At 35.2% G+C, this 19,422-nt stretch overlaps 1 protein-coding gene across 2 annotated transcripts in view; it reads right to left on the bottom strand.

The window, feature by feature from the left end:
* Positions 1-19,422, bottom strand: part of CNTLN (centlein) — a 298,123-nt gene that overhangs the window by 63,159 nt on the left and 215,542 nt on the right. The window contains exons 16-18 of one of the 2 annotated variants that reach the window (XM_028107236.2): positions 8,397-8,577; positions 5,569-5,662; positions 5,265-5,488 (exon numbers count right to left, since the gene is read on the bottom strand). In XM_028107236.2, the coding sequence (XP_027963037.1) occupies positions 5,265-5,488; positions 5,569-5,662; positions 8,397-8,577 (499 nt within the window). The remainder of the gene's footprint in view (positions 1-5,264; positions 5,489-5,568; positions 5,663-8,396; positions 8,578-19,422) is intronic. The other variant, XM_028107237.2, reaches the window with a different exon arrangement.

Below are 19,422 nucleotides of genomic sequence, written 5' to 3'. Positions count from 1 at the left end.
TTAGGTATGTGTCACAATAGCACTCAATTGCCAATACCAAAATCTGCATTACTCTGCTTGGGTTGCTATAACAACAACAAAATCCCCATAGACTGAGTGGCTTAAACAATAGACATTTAATATCTTCCAGTTCTGGAGGCTGGAAGTATGTGATCAGAATGCCAGCATGGTCAGGTTCTAGTGAGAACTCTCTTCCTATAAGGTCACTAAACCCACTATGAGGGCTCCTCCCTCATGACCTCAACTAAATGCAATTACCTCACAAAGGCACCAACCCCAAAAACCATTAACATCAGGAGTTAGGGCTTCAACACATGGATTTTGGGGGAACACACTTCAATCATAGTGAACATAAACCTCTTGAAATCCTTTGTTATTTAAACAAATACAGAAAGGAAATTAATAAAATAATTCATCTCTTCATATATGAATAAATGGTACAGATTATTCTATTTTCTCTAAGCACATATTATATCAGGGGAAGGCTTATTAGAAAATAAATTTTACAGTATATAACATTTCACAAGGGGCGCCTGGGTGGCTCAGTTGGTTAAGCGACTGCCTTCGGCTCGGGTCATGATCCTGGAGTCCTGGGATCGAGTCCCACATCGGGCTCCCTGCTCAGCAGGGAGTCTGCTTCTCCCTCTGACCCTCTTCCCTCTCGTACTCTCTCTCATTCTCTCTCTCAAATAAATAAATAAAATCTTTAAAAAAAAAAATTTCACAAAAATTTACGCTTGATATCTACCAGCTAATATCTTATATATAATTATTTAATACCTAAAAACTTTGGAAGATTTTCTAAAAGGTGGTTTTATAGCTAAAGCTGCATTTTCTTTTATAATATGGATTCTGGTAGGTTGCTTCTATGAGTTAATGCTGTTTAAATCTACATGATGACACATATGTGTCTATAAAGGAGTTTTCACAGTCATAATACAATTAAGTAATGTTACTGGAATAAAAGAAGATGACATTTACATCTTGTTGTTCTTAAGATTTGTGACTCATTTTTCACACTTTTCAGACGAATTATGAGTAAGTCTCTTGAGTTAGAAAACTGAGCATTCAAACTGGAAGAGCTAGTCAATATTATAAGCTTTAACATTTCTATTCCTTGATGTTCACTTTTATAATAGAGAACTGAATGTTAGAAAAAGAAAACATGTTTTAATTAGAAGTTAATGTTAAGAGAATTCACCTTAAATGCATTTTACTTTGCTGAATTTAATAATAATTGAGGTGCTTTGTCTAATAGTAGGTTCTCTATACATGTAAAAATGTTATATAGCTATTATACTTTACCATATTTTTTAAAAGATTTTATTTATTTATTTTGAGAGAGTGAGCAAGCAGGAGGAAGGGCAGAGGCAGAGGGAGACTGAGGATCCCAAACAGGCTCCACACTGGGTGTGGGGCTCTATTTCACAACCTGAGATCATGATCTGATTTGAAATCAAGAGTCAGACACTTAACCAACTGGAGCCACCCAAGCACCCCTTCCATAATATACATTACAGAAACAAATGTTATGTTGGCAGTAGGTTTTATTAATTTGAATAGAGAATGGTTTTTAATCTATTAGTCTGTCAACCACAAATACATTATCAATAAAAGTCTTACAGATACTATTATTTGTTGGTATATTTCCCCATTTAAAACCAACATAAAAAAAAGTTTTACTGAGATATAATTCACATACCACACTATTCATTCATTTAAAGTATAAATTTTCAGTGTTTTTTAGTATATTCACAGATATGTTCAACCATCATCACAGTGAATTTTAGAATATTATCATCACTTTAAGAAACCCAATCATTACCATGTTCTTTTCCCCCAGCCCAAAGCAAACACTAATCTACTTTCTGTCTCTATAGATTTGCCTATTCTGGATATTTCATATATATGGAATCATATAATATGTTCTCTTTTCTGACTTGCTTCTTTTACTAAATATAATATTTTTAAGTTTCATCCATGTTGTAACATGTATCAATACTTCATTACTTTTTGTGGTTTAATAATTTTCCACTGTATGCATATACCACAATTTATCCTTTCATCAACTAATGGACATTTAGGTTGTTTCTACCTTCTGGTTATTACCAATAATGCTGCTATGAACAATACTGCCTTCTTATTTACTATCATGGTGCAGAGCCTTACGGTAAGACAGAGGCAAGTGCCTAGGCTTTCTCATTTCTTTCCTGAGTATTCACAAAGCTGTGTGAATGCATGTGTCCTCCAGATTCCCAGGAATATGTCAGGGCCTTTCAAAACTTTTATGGACATCTCATTCCACAGCTTTTATTTTTAAGCTATTTGGTTAATATATTATTTGACCTAAACTAGAATCTATCACCTCAGGCAGCCTGAAGTTAAAACACTTGCTTGTAATTGTTTTGACAGTCTCATCCACCCACCTCACCTGCCAAGAAGGCTGCTCACAATGATTGAAATCAGAGGCATGTTTTCAACTGGGGTCTTCAAGGAAAGCATCAGACAGGTCAAATGATGACAACTATTTGGGAATCAGGCTTTCGAGGAGCTATAGTTCCATTCAGCTTCTTCTGGTAGTTGCCAGGCTGCATAGGGAACATGGACCATCTTTATTCCCAGGCTACTGCAGAGCTGGGATTATGGAGAATGGGACCAAGGCAAATTACAATGCCACAAAGTTTCCTGTTCTTATTTAGACTCAGCTATTTTTCTTGAATAATATTTCCTAGATTGTTGCAGTCTTTGGTTCATTTCTAGAATTTCCTAGAGGAATTATAAGTGTTCCCCAATATACATGGAGAGTCTCAAAAATGTTTTATAGTTTTCATGTAAAATGTTTTATTTGATCTTCAATCTTTTTAAAGATAGGAATTTATGGCTTAGGAAAGTTGTAACTCCCTTGATCCATCAATTGTCTTAGAATTATTACATTGATTCTTTCTTAGGAGATTAGGTTCTGTACAAAGGGTTATGAAGATGTTGATTCCCAATAATGTTTGCTTGTTTCTTCCCTTCTTCTATGGAGGAAAAAAATCTTCAAAATCCTTATGCTAATAGTGATATATGCTACAACACGGATGAACTTTTAAACATTATGTGAAGTGAAAGAACCCAGACACAAAAAGCCACATATTGGAAGATTCCATCTATATGAAATGTCTGGATAGGCAAATCTTGAAAGGGAGCAGATTCTGTCACCCCCAAATTATGTCTCTTTGACATAAGGATTATTTTGAGCTAAAGGCAACCAATTCCCAGCAGATTCAAGAAAAGCTCTTTATCCATTCCCTTCAGTTGCCTAAATTTACATTGGAAACCAGGCCTGTACCAGGAAAAGAGGTATTACCAGAAATACCTTTTTACCTAAGAAATTATTTTTTTAAAGATTTTATTTATTTATTTTAGAGAAAGAGAGAGTGGAAGGAGGGTCAGAGGGAGAGAATCTCAAGCAGATTCTGTGCTGAGCATGGAGCCTGATGTGGGGCTAAGCTCATGACCCTGAGACCATGACCTGAGCCAAAACCAAGAGTTGGACACAACCAACTGAGCCATCCAAGCATCTCCCTTTTTACCTAAGAACTTTATCTGCATAAGAAAACAACCTTTGTTTTCCAAACATCTCCTCTAGCCTTCCGGTGAAAGGCCTTCCTCCCTTTGTGTCCCAGACCCCCACCCCTTTCCTTAGCTCAGGATGTTATATAAGCTTCAATTATCTAGCTGCTTTTTGGGTCTCATATTTTTATGGGGCTCTCATAAATATGAAATTAAATTTGTTTTTCTCTGGTTAATCTGTCTTATGATCATTTAATTATTAGACAAGCCAAATAACCTAGAAGGGAAGTAGGATAAATTTTTCTGCCCCTACAGTCTATATAGAGTATAGATTAGTAGTTGCCTAGAGTTGGCAGAGATGGGGAAGGATCATAGATAAAGGGTACAGGGTCCCTTTATGAAGTTATGAAAATGTTCTAAAATTGATTTTAGTGATACTTGCACAATTTTGTCTATATTGTAACAACCATTGCACTAAATAAGGAATTATATGGTATGTGAATTATATCTCAATAAAGTTATTATAAAAAAATTAATAGCGGGTGATTTAAATACTTCACACTCAACAACTGATAGAACTAGACAGAACATCAACAAGAATATAGAAGAGCTGAACATCATTATTAATCAACTAGACTCAATAGATATATATAGAACATTCAATCCAACAACAGCAGAATACACATTCTTCTCAAGTGCACATGGGGTATTCTGGAGTATCTACTATCTGTTAGTCCAGAAAACAAGTCTTAATAAATTTTTAAAATCCAGATCATAGAATGTAACTTTCAGAGAACGTTTGGAACATGGGTCAGATTTGGTTATAAGGCTACTTTGGGAATGAAGCCAGAACACAGTTCTTATTAGTACAACTATCAAAATAGTAATCCTTTATAATTAAAACATTTACTGAGTATTGTTTGAATCAAAGCACTAGATAATAGAAGTAGAGAATTTAAGCATAATGTAAAATTATGTATGATAGTGATTTAAAAATTATTTTCCAAAATGATGAATTCTGTGTAAGACAAATTTTTAACAAATCATTTTTTTATATAAGCAAATACCTTTAAGAATGGAGACTTAACAAACTGAGGGTTCTAGAGGGTAGGGGGTGGGGGAATGGGTTAGCCCAGTGATGGGTATTAAAGAGGGCACATACTGAATGGAGCACTGGGTGTTATATGCAAACAATGAATCATGGAGCACTACATCAAAAACTAATGATGTAATGTATGGTGATTAACATAACATAATAAAAAAAATATTTAAAGAAAAAAAAAGAATGGAGACTTAAAGAACAATCTTTCCCTTTTCATTTACATTAAGATTAAATTATGATAACCAGCAATGTCATAATGTGTCTAAAAACTGTTGCAGAAAACTCAATTCACCTGAGTTTAACAAAAGCATAGATAAGTTATAGAAACACATTAAAATAGATATTTATGTTAAAATCTTCACATGTTATACTAGTATTTGCAAAGAGGAACTGAGGCAATTACTATTTAATAATTTGATTTATAATGAGAAATTCAAAGTTTTAGACATGGGCAAATGGGCAACATAAATGCATTTATGAAGCCTGTTCTTAAAGTCCAAGTTAAAACACAATAAAGAAAACAAATATGAACCAAACCATACATGTAAAACAAAATATCCACCCTTATAATATAGTCTGTTATAATCAATTTTTAAAGTTCCTTTACCTTTATTGTCTGCCTGCTTGTCTGATACCGTTGATTAGATATTTGCTGTTGCTGAAGGAGTTTTTCATTGATTTCTTTATACTCTTTGACAGACAATTCTGCTGTTTTTTTGGCATTCTGAAGTACACTGTTCTGTTGTTGTAAGGATACAATACGTTCTCGTAATAAAATAATATTGCTACTTGATTTCTGGGCAGTCATATTTTTCCACTTTTCTCTGTTAACTATAAAAATAATGTTTATAATATTTTTTTAAAACTACAGTAAATTAAAAAGATATTGTTAATTTCATATACATTCTTACCTCTGGTAGGAACTGTTGTATGTGAACTCTTTTGTATATTACCATTCTTCTTTTGAAAAGTTGGTTTTTTGGCATTCTTGTAATGAAAATAGTTCTAAATTTGAAGGTTTTATAAAAATTAGATTATTACCCAATAATGACTTCAAGTGAATGAACATAATAAATAATATTATTTCTTTACCTAAAAATATATTTATCTATGCAGACTAAAAAAATTTAAACAATAAAATTCTATAACTAATACCAAGAACTCATAAATGAATATAATATGTGCATTAAAGTTGAACTAGGAAAAAAAAGAAGTTGACCTAGCAGGCACAGCATACAAATACAAAATCAACCCCAAAGTGGTAGAAATTTAACCTATGGCCAGTTTAAAAATCTAGTAGGAAATATAATAAAAGCAATAAAAATAAAATAAGAATATTTAATAACTTATGGCTCTATATATCATTATATATATATACATATATATGTATATGTATACATTATATATATATATACACTGAAAAAATATATATATATATATACTGAAAATATATAAAGCACTATATGGTTTCAATGAGTCCTGATATTACTTCATTCCTCAAAATATTTTTGAAATACCTCATTTGAACTTCTTTAGAACCAGTATATAAGATATATTTTTAAAAAATGTTTCATTGCTTTATGAGGATTCAAGTGCCAGTCATGTACAAAGCACTATAAAAACATCCCAAACAAAACTACCAAATTACCAATATTAGTTAGTCACCAGACTTGGTATCAAATTAAATGGACCTAAAATAAAAAAGAATGGGCTTTCATTTCCAGGATTATTTCTAACTAGATATTCAGAAAAATTCTTTTTTTTTTTTAAGATTTTATGTATTTAGAGAGAGAGAGAGAGAGTGTGCCCACACAAGTGGGGGGGGACGGGCTGAGGAAGACAGAGAGAGAGAGAGAATCTTAAGCAGACTCTGAGCTGAGTGTGGAGCCTGAGGCGGGGCTTGATCTCACCATCATGAAATCACTACTTGAGGTGAAACCAACAGTCTGATGCTCAACTGACTGAGCCACTCAGATGCCCCCATAGAAATTCAGGAAAATCTTAAACATTGAAATCAGCACACTTATTTTTTTTAACATGGCAAAACATTAAAGGAAATTCTGATGCCACAAATGAGGTGGAAGCACGAATCCAGAGATACACGTGACCAACAAAGTGGCCAACCAAATACAGGACAATGGATCATCTCCTCTGAACTTGAAATTCCATGTATATAGCAATACAGAACATAAAAGGCAAGGAAAGATGGCCTAGGCCCCCAACTCAAGATGAGAAACTTGAGGTTACAAATCTAGGATATAGTGTTTGTCAATAGTTTGTCTCTCTCTTTTTTTTTGCTGAGTAGTATTACATAGAATGGATATATCACAGTTTAACCATTCAGCTATTGAAGGGAATTCTGGTTGCTGCCAGTTTTTAGCTATTAGAAATAAAGTTGTTATGACCATTCATGTACAGGTTTTTTGGGTAAACATAAATTTCCATTTCTCTGGGATAAGTGTCCAAGAGGCAAATAGGTGGGTTGTATGATAAATGTATGATTAGTTCCTTTTTTCTTTTTAAAGATTTTATTTATTTATTTGTCAGAGAGAGAGAGAGAGAGAGAGAGAGCACAAGTAGGTGGAACATTAGGCAAAGGGAGAAGCAGGCTCCCCATGGAGCAAGGAGCCCAATGCAGTACATGATCCCAGGATTCCAGGATCATGACCCGAGCGAAGGCAGATGCTTAACCACCTGAGCCACTCTGGTGTCCCATTTTTTTTTGTTTTGTTTTGTTTTTTAAGACTTTATTTATTTTTCAGAGAGAGAGAATAAACAGTGGGGAGGGGCAGAGGGAGAGAGAGAGAGAGAGAAGCAGACTCCCCGCTGAGCACAAAGCCTGACATAGGACTCAATCCCAGGACCCCGGGATCATGACCTGAGCCAAAAGTAGATGCTTAACCAACTGAGCCACCCACCCTCCCCTTCCCTTTTTTTTTTTTAAAGAAACTGCCAACTGTTTCCCAGAGTGCTCTACCACTTTATATTCACACTAGCACTGTATGTATGTTGGATCCAATCTCTCTGCATCCTTGTCAGCATTTGGTATAGTCATTACTTTTAGTTTTACTGTTCCAAAGATGTGTATCTCATCACAATCTTCATCTGCATTTCCCTAATGGTTAGTGATGTTGGAAATCTTTATGTGTGTTTACCTGCCTTCCATTTATCCTTCTCAGTGAAATGTTTGTTCATGTTTTTTACTCCATTTTCTAACTAGATTAATTTGAATTTCTGTTGAATTTTGACAAAATCTTTATATATTCAAAATATGAGTTCTTTGTCACATATATGGTTTGTAATACTTCCTCCAGTTTATAGCATATCTTTCTATCCTCAAAAGAGGGACTTTCACAGACCAAAATCTCTTAATTTTAATTGTCTAATTTATTGATATTTTCTTTTAGGGATCATGCTCTTGGTAACATATCTAAAAACTAATAAGTTTATTATCACCTGTTTTTTTTTTTTGGCTAAGATATAAATACCTTAAGATTTATATTTAGGAAAATAATATCTATTTCCATTTTTAATTATACAAAAGTTTGTAACAAATTAGTACTTAAAAATTATTTAATTATTTAAAAATTATTAAAAAGTTGAGTATTTCCAGTGTATATTTCAAAGAAAAACATTTTCTAAGGATTCAAATTAAATCACTGCCCATGAAATTTAAGTTATGAAGCATAAGATAAAATTAAAAACATAGCTTATAATTAAGCAACACTGTGTCATATACCTTTGGGGTCTTGCCATCTGTATTTGAATGTATTCGTACCATTTCTTTTCCTTGCATTTGGCTGTCTTCTGTTTGGTCACTTTCTTTCTGGTCTCTTCCATCCTCTATAGGACTTATTTTCTGGGATGTTTCTACAATAATTGTTCCTAAATCTTGAGAGGTCTGTGCTTCAGAATCACTGCTTTTGAAAAAAATGGGGGAACATAAAATCCAGGAAGAAGAGTTGTTAAATGTACCTCGTTTAAGTTCAAGACCAAATACTATTATAGCACATACAGCATGTAAGCTACAAGTTTAATTTGAGCATTTCCTGGTTTTCTATGTTAGGAAAATTAGTCTAAACATGTTGTACAGTCTCTTATTTCTGTGGATTCTGTACATGGCCTCTAACTTCTTAAGATGAATAAATAAGTACAAGTAGGACTTCTTTAACCTGATGGGGCATCTACATTGGTGACTGAAATTTGAATGTCACTTAAATGGAGACCCATTACTGCAGTAAAATTAGCAGACTCAGCAAGCAAGCACTGGCCTGGGACTTGAGTGCTGGCTATATGGCTCTTTCACTTACTTACTGTCTCTGCACCATGTTTCTCCATCTGATAAATATTATATTGTATCAGTGGGTCCTGATTTTTTTCACAATTATTTCACAACCAAATATCCTCTTTATTATAATTCCCTTACGTACACCGTGTTTGAAAAGTGTATCTATCAAAGAAAAAGAGTATGCCTATTGAAAAACAGTTCAATGTCATAGTTACTTGTCACCCAAATGAAAAGAAACTACATGTTAAAAAAAATGTTTCCCAAAATTGTAAAAATCTCATCAAGAAATTAGAATATCTAGTATCAAATGCCTAGTAGTACCACTTCTGTAGTACTTCTACTAAGTGTTAACTCAGGAAGCACATGTTTTAACAATGCCAGGGGTAGAGCACTTATGACTTTCTGAGCCAGGGCAGAAAGTTTTAATATTTCCAACAGAAAAGTTTTCCCTTAGTCTCAGGAGTGAATCCCTGAGTCTCTGAGGCTTTCACCCACTGATCCCGGTTCCATCTCTTATGTCCATTCATCATTCAATAAAATGCCTGGTAAGTACCAATTATATGCCAGGCACTTTTCCATGCACAAAGGACAAAGTAGTAAGTGAATAAAGGAGATAAAAATCCCTGCCCTTATGTAGCTGTCATCCTAATGTGGTGGGTTCAGATAACAAGAAAAATAAGAAAAATCTATATTATGTTAACAGTTGGTGCTAATGGAAGGAAAATAAAAGTGTTGAGGTTGAGTAGAACATACAAATAAGTCCAATCCCTTTTCCATATGGATGATCTCTTAACTATTTGGATATGATCATTTGATGCTTGAAACATCTCAAGAAAAACATCCCTCGCTTATTCAAATATTCCTATTATGTGTGTTTTTGAGATGCTTTTCTACCCTGGTCACTCTTGAATATGCTCCACCTTAACTTCATGGAGCATTATGTCCAGAATTCAATTTCATATTCCAAGTGTACTATGTGAATTGCTTAGTTGAACTCCTGGTAGATGCAGACTAAAATAATGCAAGCTTTTCTGACACGTATATTGTACTGTAGACTCATACGAGATTTAATTAAAACCTCCTACAATATTTTTATGTATACTCTTGCAAAGTCCTGTATTTTTCCCATTGTATCGTTGAGCAATTGGCATTTTCCAGCTAAGTAACGCACCCTGTAGTCTTCCGCATAACTCTATCTTCCCAATCTACTGCCATCTTTGGGGATTTTTATTCAGTTTTGTGAAGTATTTTCTGTACCTTTCAATGTCATGTTATTCACAGATTTGATAAACATGCTTTGCTGAAATTCTGCTCTTCTTTTTCAAGGTATTAACAACTCTTCCTGATGATCACCCATCACTGAATGGGCACTGATAAAAGTTATTTATATATCAGGACCCACAGAATGCAGGCTGCGCCAGTGGCCTGGCCCATATCAGAAATCTGAATTGAGTCTGCTGCCCTTATGGTAAATACCTCACCATCAAGGAAGCCTAATACACACCAATCACAATCCTCCAACACAGCTTTAGCTAACTCACCTTACCCTAGAGAACAGGACATATCGGCCTTACCAAAAAATCGCCGACCTCCTAGCTAACCATGCCCTGTTTTCTGCTGCTGCTGCTGCTTCTTCTTTAAAATCATTTTATTTATTTATTTGAGGGAGAAGCATGCTCCCCACTAAGCAGGGAGCCTGACATGGGACTAGATCCCAGGACTCCAGGATCATGACCTGAGCTGAAGGCAGACGCTTAACCAACTGAGCCACGCAGGCGCCCCTGCGCTACTTCTATAAAACTCCCTCTTGCCCAAAATCCTTAGGAAGAGTGTGCCACAGCTTGCTAGGCACTGTACTCCCCCAGTCCATGGACTGTTTTCCCTTGAATAAAGGACTTCAAACTTGTTACTAAACTGTATTATTTTTGTCATTTGACAGCATGTTTTTATAATGCTGTTTAACTATGAGAAATAAACATTCATAAGTATATAAATAAATATTAATAAGCAGATAATTATATAATATAGTATTTTATATACATACATATAAAGGACAAAGTTCTATTTTTCTCAGTATTCAAGTAAATTTTCTTATATTTCAGACTGTGAAAAGCTAAAAGAAATAGAATGTTGTAAAATCCTGAAGCTCCACTGTGGGATTTCTAATTGTTTGAGAATTTTTTGCAGCTGAGTGAGTCCTGAGCATGCTCTGTCAGGCAGGAAATGTAACACTTAATCCTCACAGTGTAAAATCGAGTTTTACCGCTAAGCAACTTAAATGACAATCTTATGTTTTAAGAGATACTGTGATACATCTCCCAAAATATGTGACCATCTGCACATGCACTAATATGATGAAATTAGAACTGACTGTGTTACTCAGCTTTCATGTATTTATTCATATATACATACTCACACATCAGTAAACGCCACCACTTCTATTATGAAGAGTGTGGTAGTATCACTGGCTGAGATATAATTAGTAGCTGAAACTAGAATTTCCTTGAAGACATAGATAAATACTTAGTGGGTTTTAAGCTGAGGAGGATTTTATCTCTAATGGGTTTTGAGAACAAGGAAGAAAACCTTAGAAGGAAAAAAGAAATGGAAATGCAGATTTGGTCCTTCTTCTTCACCTTCATCAATTTGTATTTAAGTTGTTGTTGTTTGTTTGTTTTAATTTTATTTATTTGCAGAGAGAGAGAGAGAGAGAGAGCACAAGTGGGGGGGGGGGTGGCAGGCAGAGGGAGAGGAAGAAGCACACTCCCAGCTGAGCAGGGAGCCAGATGCAGGACTTGATCCCAGGACCCCGGGATCATGACCTGAGCCGAAGGCAGACACTTAACTGCCTGAGCCACCCAGGTGCCCGGTTTTTAAGTTTTTATTACCTGCCTGAAGACAAGGGGCTTGACCCAATGATCATTTAAAACAGTGGTTCCCAAACTAGTCTACATACTGGAATCAGTTGAAGAGCTTCAAAAAATAGTGAAACTTGTATCCCACCACATAAGTTTTGATTTAATTGTTCTGGGGTGTGGTCTGTGTAAGGCCACTTTTAGGCACCCAACTCGAACAATGGAAAGCTGAGTAAGGTAGAAGGGCCCATTATGACCCCCTGGCTGAATACAAACAGGCCTATTAGGCGACCCACCTCAAAATATCCATATAAGCCCTAGCTGACCAATGGATGACTTACACCCAGACACAGTATCAAAAATGTTAAATTCTGTATGTTCCCATACTTCCTCACCTTCCCCTTTAACTACAGCCCCCCACCGACTGCCTCCTGCCAGACAGTCTCTCCTCCGCAGTCCTGTCCGCAGCTCCCTCGTGATGTACCCAATAAATTTCTCTCAGGTGAATTCTTTCACCACTAGTGTCACTGGCTCCACATGGTGGCCTCCATCCAATCGGGAGATCCCACAGTCTGAGCTTTGAAATTTTTATAAAATCAGGGTAATTCTAACAGAGGCAAATAAGTTTGAGAATGACACAAAGAAGTATAACAGCTAGTCCTAAGGACTCCTTTGACAGTATGAAAGAATAGAAATTATATTCAGAAGAAAAATTAGGATCCATATCTAATGTAAATTCTACCCTCTTCCACACCCACTTATCTCCAACTCCCTGTCCCTGACCCTTCAGAAGATCTTTTGGATTTCTGGGACCCTTGTTTAAACCTCCCCACCTCTCTGCAAATCTCTACAAAACCTTAAATGTGGTTCTAAAAGCAATTTAAAGCTCACCCATCTTTACCAATCCTCAGACCTCACCTATTCAATCTCAAACTGCTTGTAGATATCAGGACACTGGAAACAGAATTGTCCTGCACTTAAGAAAAAAAGGAAAAATTTAAATTACCCCGGACCTCTAATAATAGGCAAATATGCCTCCAAAACTCCATCTTGAAGAAAACTTATTTTTTCTATGCCTTTGTGATATGTTTTCTTGCCCCCATCTTTTGTAGGACCTAAGAAACATTCTTTAAAATGCAAACTTTGGGGAGAAGTTTCTCATCAAAAAAGAAAAGAGGGGTGGATATTCGGAAAATTGGGCAAATGAAAAACTAAAGATCCAAGGGGTACCTAAAACAAAAGTTATTAAGGCTGACATGACTCCTATTGCTCCCCTCTATCATTCTTTACCTGAATGCCCACGTTTTACTAAATCTCTGTCTGAATTGCCTTTCCAGTCTGAAGAGATTATTACCTTTTAAAATAACCACTTGAGACTGGGGGCAATGCTCCTCAGCTATCTTTCACTCCTTGGTCAAAGGATGAACTAAGGGCAATAGTTAAAGAATTTCTTAAACTAAGGAAGGATCCTCAAAAGTTTTTGTAAGGGGATTACCTCCTGAGATTAGTGGATAGATTAAAAAGGCAGAAAATTAGATGGAAAGCTACCAGTCTGACTAAATTTGTGAACAAAGCTGGTATGTAGTAGTGCCTGGTAGGATTTTTGTTTTGTTTTTGGGTTTTTTTGTTTTTCGTTTTTTGTTTTTTAGGGCTTCTCCTAAGCTAAATGTACCCAAAGGGAAAGAAAAACATTCAACATAGTTGGATGGTTGTGACAATTCTCTGATATCATTTAGCAACAAACCAATTCTCGGAGGAACTGAAAACAGCCATTCTTGCTTTACACATCTAGTCTTCAAAGGACCATAGGTGTGGCTCCAGAAACAATTCAAGGTCCACCAATCCTTTTTACTATTCCCTAAACCTTCCTTAAGAAATCAAAAGGCTTGTAAATATTGGCCTTAGGAAACCAAAGTTCTTCTTGGAGGAACCTGTGTTCCTTCCCTGTGCTTTTGAGATGTAAATGTTCTACAGACTTCAAGGAGGTAATTCTTCTCATAAGGAGAACAAAAGGGGGAAAGCTCACTTGAAATTTAGGCAAATGAAAAACCACATGTCTTCTCCACAAATATTAGTAAAAACAAAGAAACAAAAAGCTTTAGCCATCTGAACAGATAAACTTAACTCATTCCCGCTGTTCTTTTACTAGTAAATTCTACATTATCATACCTGTCCCACGGCTAAAAGTTTAAGGTCTCTGTATGTCTGTATATGTAGGTTGTAGATATGTGATATTTTTCTGCCTCCAGATGGTATTACCAAAATTAATTTGTGAAAGAACTCTACTTAACTGACATAAAGAAAATTAAACATATACATAAACTGAATTCTCAGCAATGTAACAAAAATGGACCCAAATGTTTTTCAAGTTCACATGACCTGGGATAATCTTTGGTAAATAAAAACTAGTTTAAGTTCATTGGTTTAATTAAAACTCTAATATATTACAATTATCAACATTGACTATAATGCAGATATACAATTTTTATTCAGCCTGGATTTACTAGTCAAATAACTTCATGTTGTACCTCTTACAAAATTTGTCAGCAAGAAAAATAACTTGGGATGATGGCTGGCTGTGTCTAATGTCTCATGAAGTTTTCATGGATAGTCTAAACGTAATTGTTGGAAATGAGTGATTCAGACAGCTGTTAGTGGGGTAAGAGCTTTTAGGTAAACTTTTTAACAGAAATTATATTTTATAGTATGTATACTTAAAAAGTAGTTTCCCAAATACCTTTGGTAAGTTGAAACTTTAAAGTTTTGCTAAGTTAAATTCAGTGGTGGGGAACTCACTGAATATCTAGATCATTTCCAAATTAAGATAAAATAACTACTGAACATAGGTTTATCTACTTTCAGCTTCATATTACACAGGAATTAAAGAATTATTTGGATCTGTTAGTAAACATGTCTTGTACCATACTGAAAGACTGCACTATTTTTAAAAGAGGGGAGCATATGTTTCTAGAAATTATGGAATATATTTATAAAATTTGGCAATCTAAAGAATCCTGGTATAACACACAGTTCACAACTGCTTACTTAGTTTCCACTAGAAATTAAGGTTTCTAAGGGTTAAGAATTCTAATTAGTAAATGTAACTAAAACTACTAGAAATAATAAGAAAATCATCTCTGAATGCAAGAAAAGTAGGATATGTGTTTTCAGTAAAATAGAAATGCATTTTGTTGAAGGAAAAGAAAGTAAATATGTCCCAAAGTAAAACTGGTTAATTAAAAATGGGAAAGAGGAAAAAACAGGACAAAATCAGAAACTTGTAGAAAGTTTGTGGAGAGGAATCTTCAGAAAGGAACTTAATGTATGGTCAGGACTGGCTAAGATTTGAATTAATTTCATTGAGTGAATTTTAATATCAAAAGTAAGCTGCTACAACTTTATAGTTTGATTTTGTGTCTGGTAAAAGGACAACATTTTCTTGACTATTGGTGTATTCTTGATAAGAGACTATGACAGGTTCTTCTTTACCTTTTAAACTAATCTACCCTGAAAGCTAAGATTTTGTGTTTTTTTATCAAAATAATCCCGTGCTTCATTATTTTTATAATCGGGTTTTTGATTACTTAACTAAACTTAGTCTTTTCGATATAAAAACGGCTACGTTTTGCTGAGCACTGTGTAAACTTCTGTATTTGCCTGTGAAGTCTTTGTAACGTTGGTTAAGTGGATAACTAAGTATTATCTCACAGTGAACTATGATCCTATTTAGTCAAGTGTCCAAAACCTTTCGCTATTTTTTACAAACTTCCCAAAATCAAATTCTAAATGAAGCCTTTTTGACCTGGAAGAAATTCTGAGATATTACAGAGGATCCCTGGAACATCTCAAAAGAGTTATTAACCTAATTAGGTTGATTTAATTCATTAAGTTACATGAGAAATGTGGTCAAAAAAGTGATGCCAAACCTATTTGATTACATTTTTGTAGATACATGTATTAATTTAAGTGTTCTGGAATTTGCATGAAATTTCTTAAAATCTGATTTGTCCTGGTATAATGTTATCACTTAAATTCCAGTTATTATCTTGAAGTATGTATATCACAGAAATAACCAAATTTCCTTGTCAATTGCATTGTAATGAACTCTCATTAGCTCTTTAACCATGGCCATTTTTAACTCTGTCATTTTACACAGTTTTTGTTTTACTTTGAAATTTTAATAGATTTTTTGTGTTTTTTTTTGTTTTTTTTTAGAGAGACCACAAGCTTGTGAAGGGGGAAGGGGCAGAGGAAGAGGGAGAGAGAATCTTAAGGGAGGCTCCATGCCCAGCAAGGAGCCTGATGTTATGACCCTGAGATCATGACCTGAGCTGAAATCAAGAGTTGAACGCATAACCGACTGAGCCACCCAGGCACCCCTACTCTGAAACTTTTGCAAAAATGTTTGGAAAATGCTTGATCTCCAAGAAGATTCATGGAAAATATTCTAAAATAGTTTCTGATAACATTAAGATCATAAAACTGAACTGGCTAAGAGTTTCCAGAACTAACAAAGAAACTGGATTCAAGCAGAACAAAAATTAATAACATGGGACTTAAAGAACTCATGAGAATGATTATAGTTTTTGGACTCTGTTTTATCATTAATATTTTTAATGTTTTGTTCTTCTAGATTTAAGAAACTTCTCTTATACCCAACTTTTACATCAACATGGATGGGACTGGAGGAGATTATGCTAAGTGAAATAAGTCAAGCAGAGAAAGTCAATTATCATATGGTTTCACTTATTTATGGAACATATGGAATAGCATGGAGGACATTAGGAGAAGGAAGGGAAAAATGAAGGGGGGTAAATTGGAGGGGGAGACGAAACATGAGAGACGACGGACTCTGAGAAACAAACTGAGGGTTCTAGAGGGGACGGGGGTGGGAGGATGGGTTAGCCCGGTGATGGGTATTAAGGAGGGTACGTACTTCATGGATCACTGGGTGTTATACGAAAACAATGAATCGTGGATCACCACATCAAAAACTAATGATGTACTGTATGGTGACTAACATAACAAAATAAAATTAAAAAAAAAAGAAAGAAAACTTCTTTTCTTAAGCTAACAATGACTTACAACAATTTGTAAACTGCACCTTTTGTAAACAAATGGAAACATTTATCTTTTTCTCCCTAAGTGATCCCTCCAGAATTTGGAAACTCTTAGTAAACATTCTTATATTTTCATGGAAATCTTTTTTTTTTTGCATAAATTCAACAAGAATCTGTTCTCTTATAACATGACAGAATTGGAAACACTGGGTATATTACCAAGGTTTTGAGTGGAATGTCCTATTTGAGAGAAGCATGCACAGACTCAGATATGACCAGACAGCCTTCAGGAACTAAGATGACTTTATGGAGCCAATAAAACTTCTTGGGAAACAGTCTGGTACCCTGCTCACAGGGCTCCCAGCAACCTTACCTGGTAAGGAAGGTCACTTCTTGGCAGGTGAAGAAAACTTAGGACATTTTGGGGACCTCAAGAATAGAGAAATTTACCCAAGTCTATAGCTATTGCAGGCAAGTCTGGGGGCAAATCCTTGGACTGGCATCTTGGTCTTGAGAGGCTTTAAAAAGTTTAATCTGAAACTCCTTATGAAAAATTCCAGTAAAACAGATTTAAGAAGAGCCTATATGGTCAACCATTATTCTTTGCTGGACTTACGTAAATAATCAGGCCAAGTTTATTGAAATTAGGTTTATTTTACAAACAAGTTAGTCTTAATTTGGCTATCTTTAGTGGAAATGAGGGTGCTTTGTAAAAGAATAATGATGTTTCAGTAACACACCTTTGTGGATATTAGATTCTAGTTCTGATTAATTGCCTTGAGGGTTTGTTGTTTGTCTATTAACTGTATTGAATCCTGAATTCTTCTGGTTTCCTCAAATATCTGGCTATGACTCTCCAAACTAAGTTTATACTTTTGACTTGGAATCACTGAGATCTAAAGCTGCCTCTTCTCCAGAAGTCCTGCAGACTGAAGCTAGGTCACTTGATATAAACATCAGAGAAACCACCACAACAGTTCATGTTTAGATAATCTGCATGCCTGTTGCTGTGTGGGCCACTCAGAAAGTTTACCTACACAACCAATGACATCATCTGACACATTCAAACTGCAAAAGATGCTTCTGCCCCTCCCTCTAGAAATGTCTTCTTTCTATTGGCTGCCCTTAGGACTCAGACTAGGTTTATAATCTGCTCTAATCATTAACCTTTGTTTTCATTTTGCTTCCATAGGAATGCCTTTTTAAATGCCTGATTTCTCAACAAAATAGGTCTAGTTTTGGGAGCCCACCTGCAAGATCCACCTCCCGAAATAACACACAACTGTTTAACTAAACTGACCTATCCTCAGGACGGAGACTGGATCCTTGAGATCCAGAGCAATCTATCAGCTTAGCTTCTGGACTGTGAAACTTCTTGGGAAAGTTTCAAAGGTGGGATTACAGGGGAACAGAATTTGCCACCCCAAAATATGTCTCTTTGGCATAAGAATTATTTTTAAGAAACTGCAAACATAGGACAAGTTCTGAAAATCAAGAAGTTACCTTTTTGTAAGAGACATTTACATGTATAAGGAAAAATCTCCATTTGTGAGTGTCACGCCCTTCTTGTACCAGGAAGAAATGGATGACTCTAAGTCTCTAAAAATTCTTGTAAATGAAGAAGACAATGACTTAAATCTGCATAACAATCTTCCCCCTTATTTACTGCACTTTTCCTGATAACCTCCCATAACTGTCCCCATCTTCTTTTGTCTTTAGCTGAAGATGATTATTTAAGGTAATGGTTTTGGCCATTTGGGATTGTTACTCAGTTTTCTTGGGTCTCTCCTATGTAGACAGGAGGGATGCATGTTATTAAACTTGTTTTCCTCCTGTTAATCTGTCTTATATCAATTTCATTATTAGACCAGCCAAGGAACCTCGAAGGAAAGACAGGAAAACTCTTCCACCCCTACACCATCCAGGGACATCCCAAATCTAAAACAGATCTCTTTTGGGGATTTAAAAAAAAAAAAAAAAAGAACTTGGAAAAATAAAAGAAAATACATGCCATTACAAAACAAGACAGAATTATGGAAAGCTGTTCAATTTGTTAGCAATTCTGGCAACACTGAACTTCCCTATTACCTGGGAATAAAAAGACGTGTTCTACTATCCATTTGCCTTGGTGGTTTTACTGATATGCTTCAAGTATGTATACGAATGTATAGCCAAGGGTAAGGAAAAGAAATATTATAGATTTTTAGTATTTTCCTGCTGCTATCCACTAGGCGTTATATAACTTAGGACTAGGAATTTATAGAGCTTTAACTTTAAAGAACTAATTTTTAACCACCATTCAATTAAAGTTAGTACAATGACTTTGCATAAATACATACACGAAATAATTAGTGAAGATGGTTCTTAATTTAAAGGATGTTAAACAGCTTGTAGACATCTGGTAACAAGCTGAAATGGGTCATTCAAAATTTATCTAACTAAATTAAGGGGGAAAAATGTTTCTCCTCCCAGGTTGGCATGTCACAAGATAACTAAACCGACTTAGTAGGCTTGCCTGGGAATCCTTAGCTGTCAGTGGTGAATATGCAAAGGGCCAGCAAA

This window comes from Eumetopias jubatus, unplaced genomic scaffold (assembly GCF_037043125.1).
Source record: "Eumetopias jubatus isolate StellerSeaLion01/CBP00866 unplaced genomic scaffold, mEumJub1_p1.0 scaffold_15, whole genome shotgun sequence".
Lineage (NCBI taxonomy): Eukaryota > Metazoa > Chordata > Mammalia > Carnivora > Otariidae > Eumetopias > Eumetopias jubatus.
Note: the sequence above shows the minus strand (reverse complement) of the source record. Positions and strands in the feature narration are given on the sequence as shown.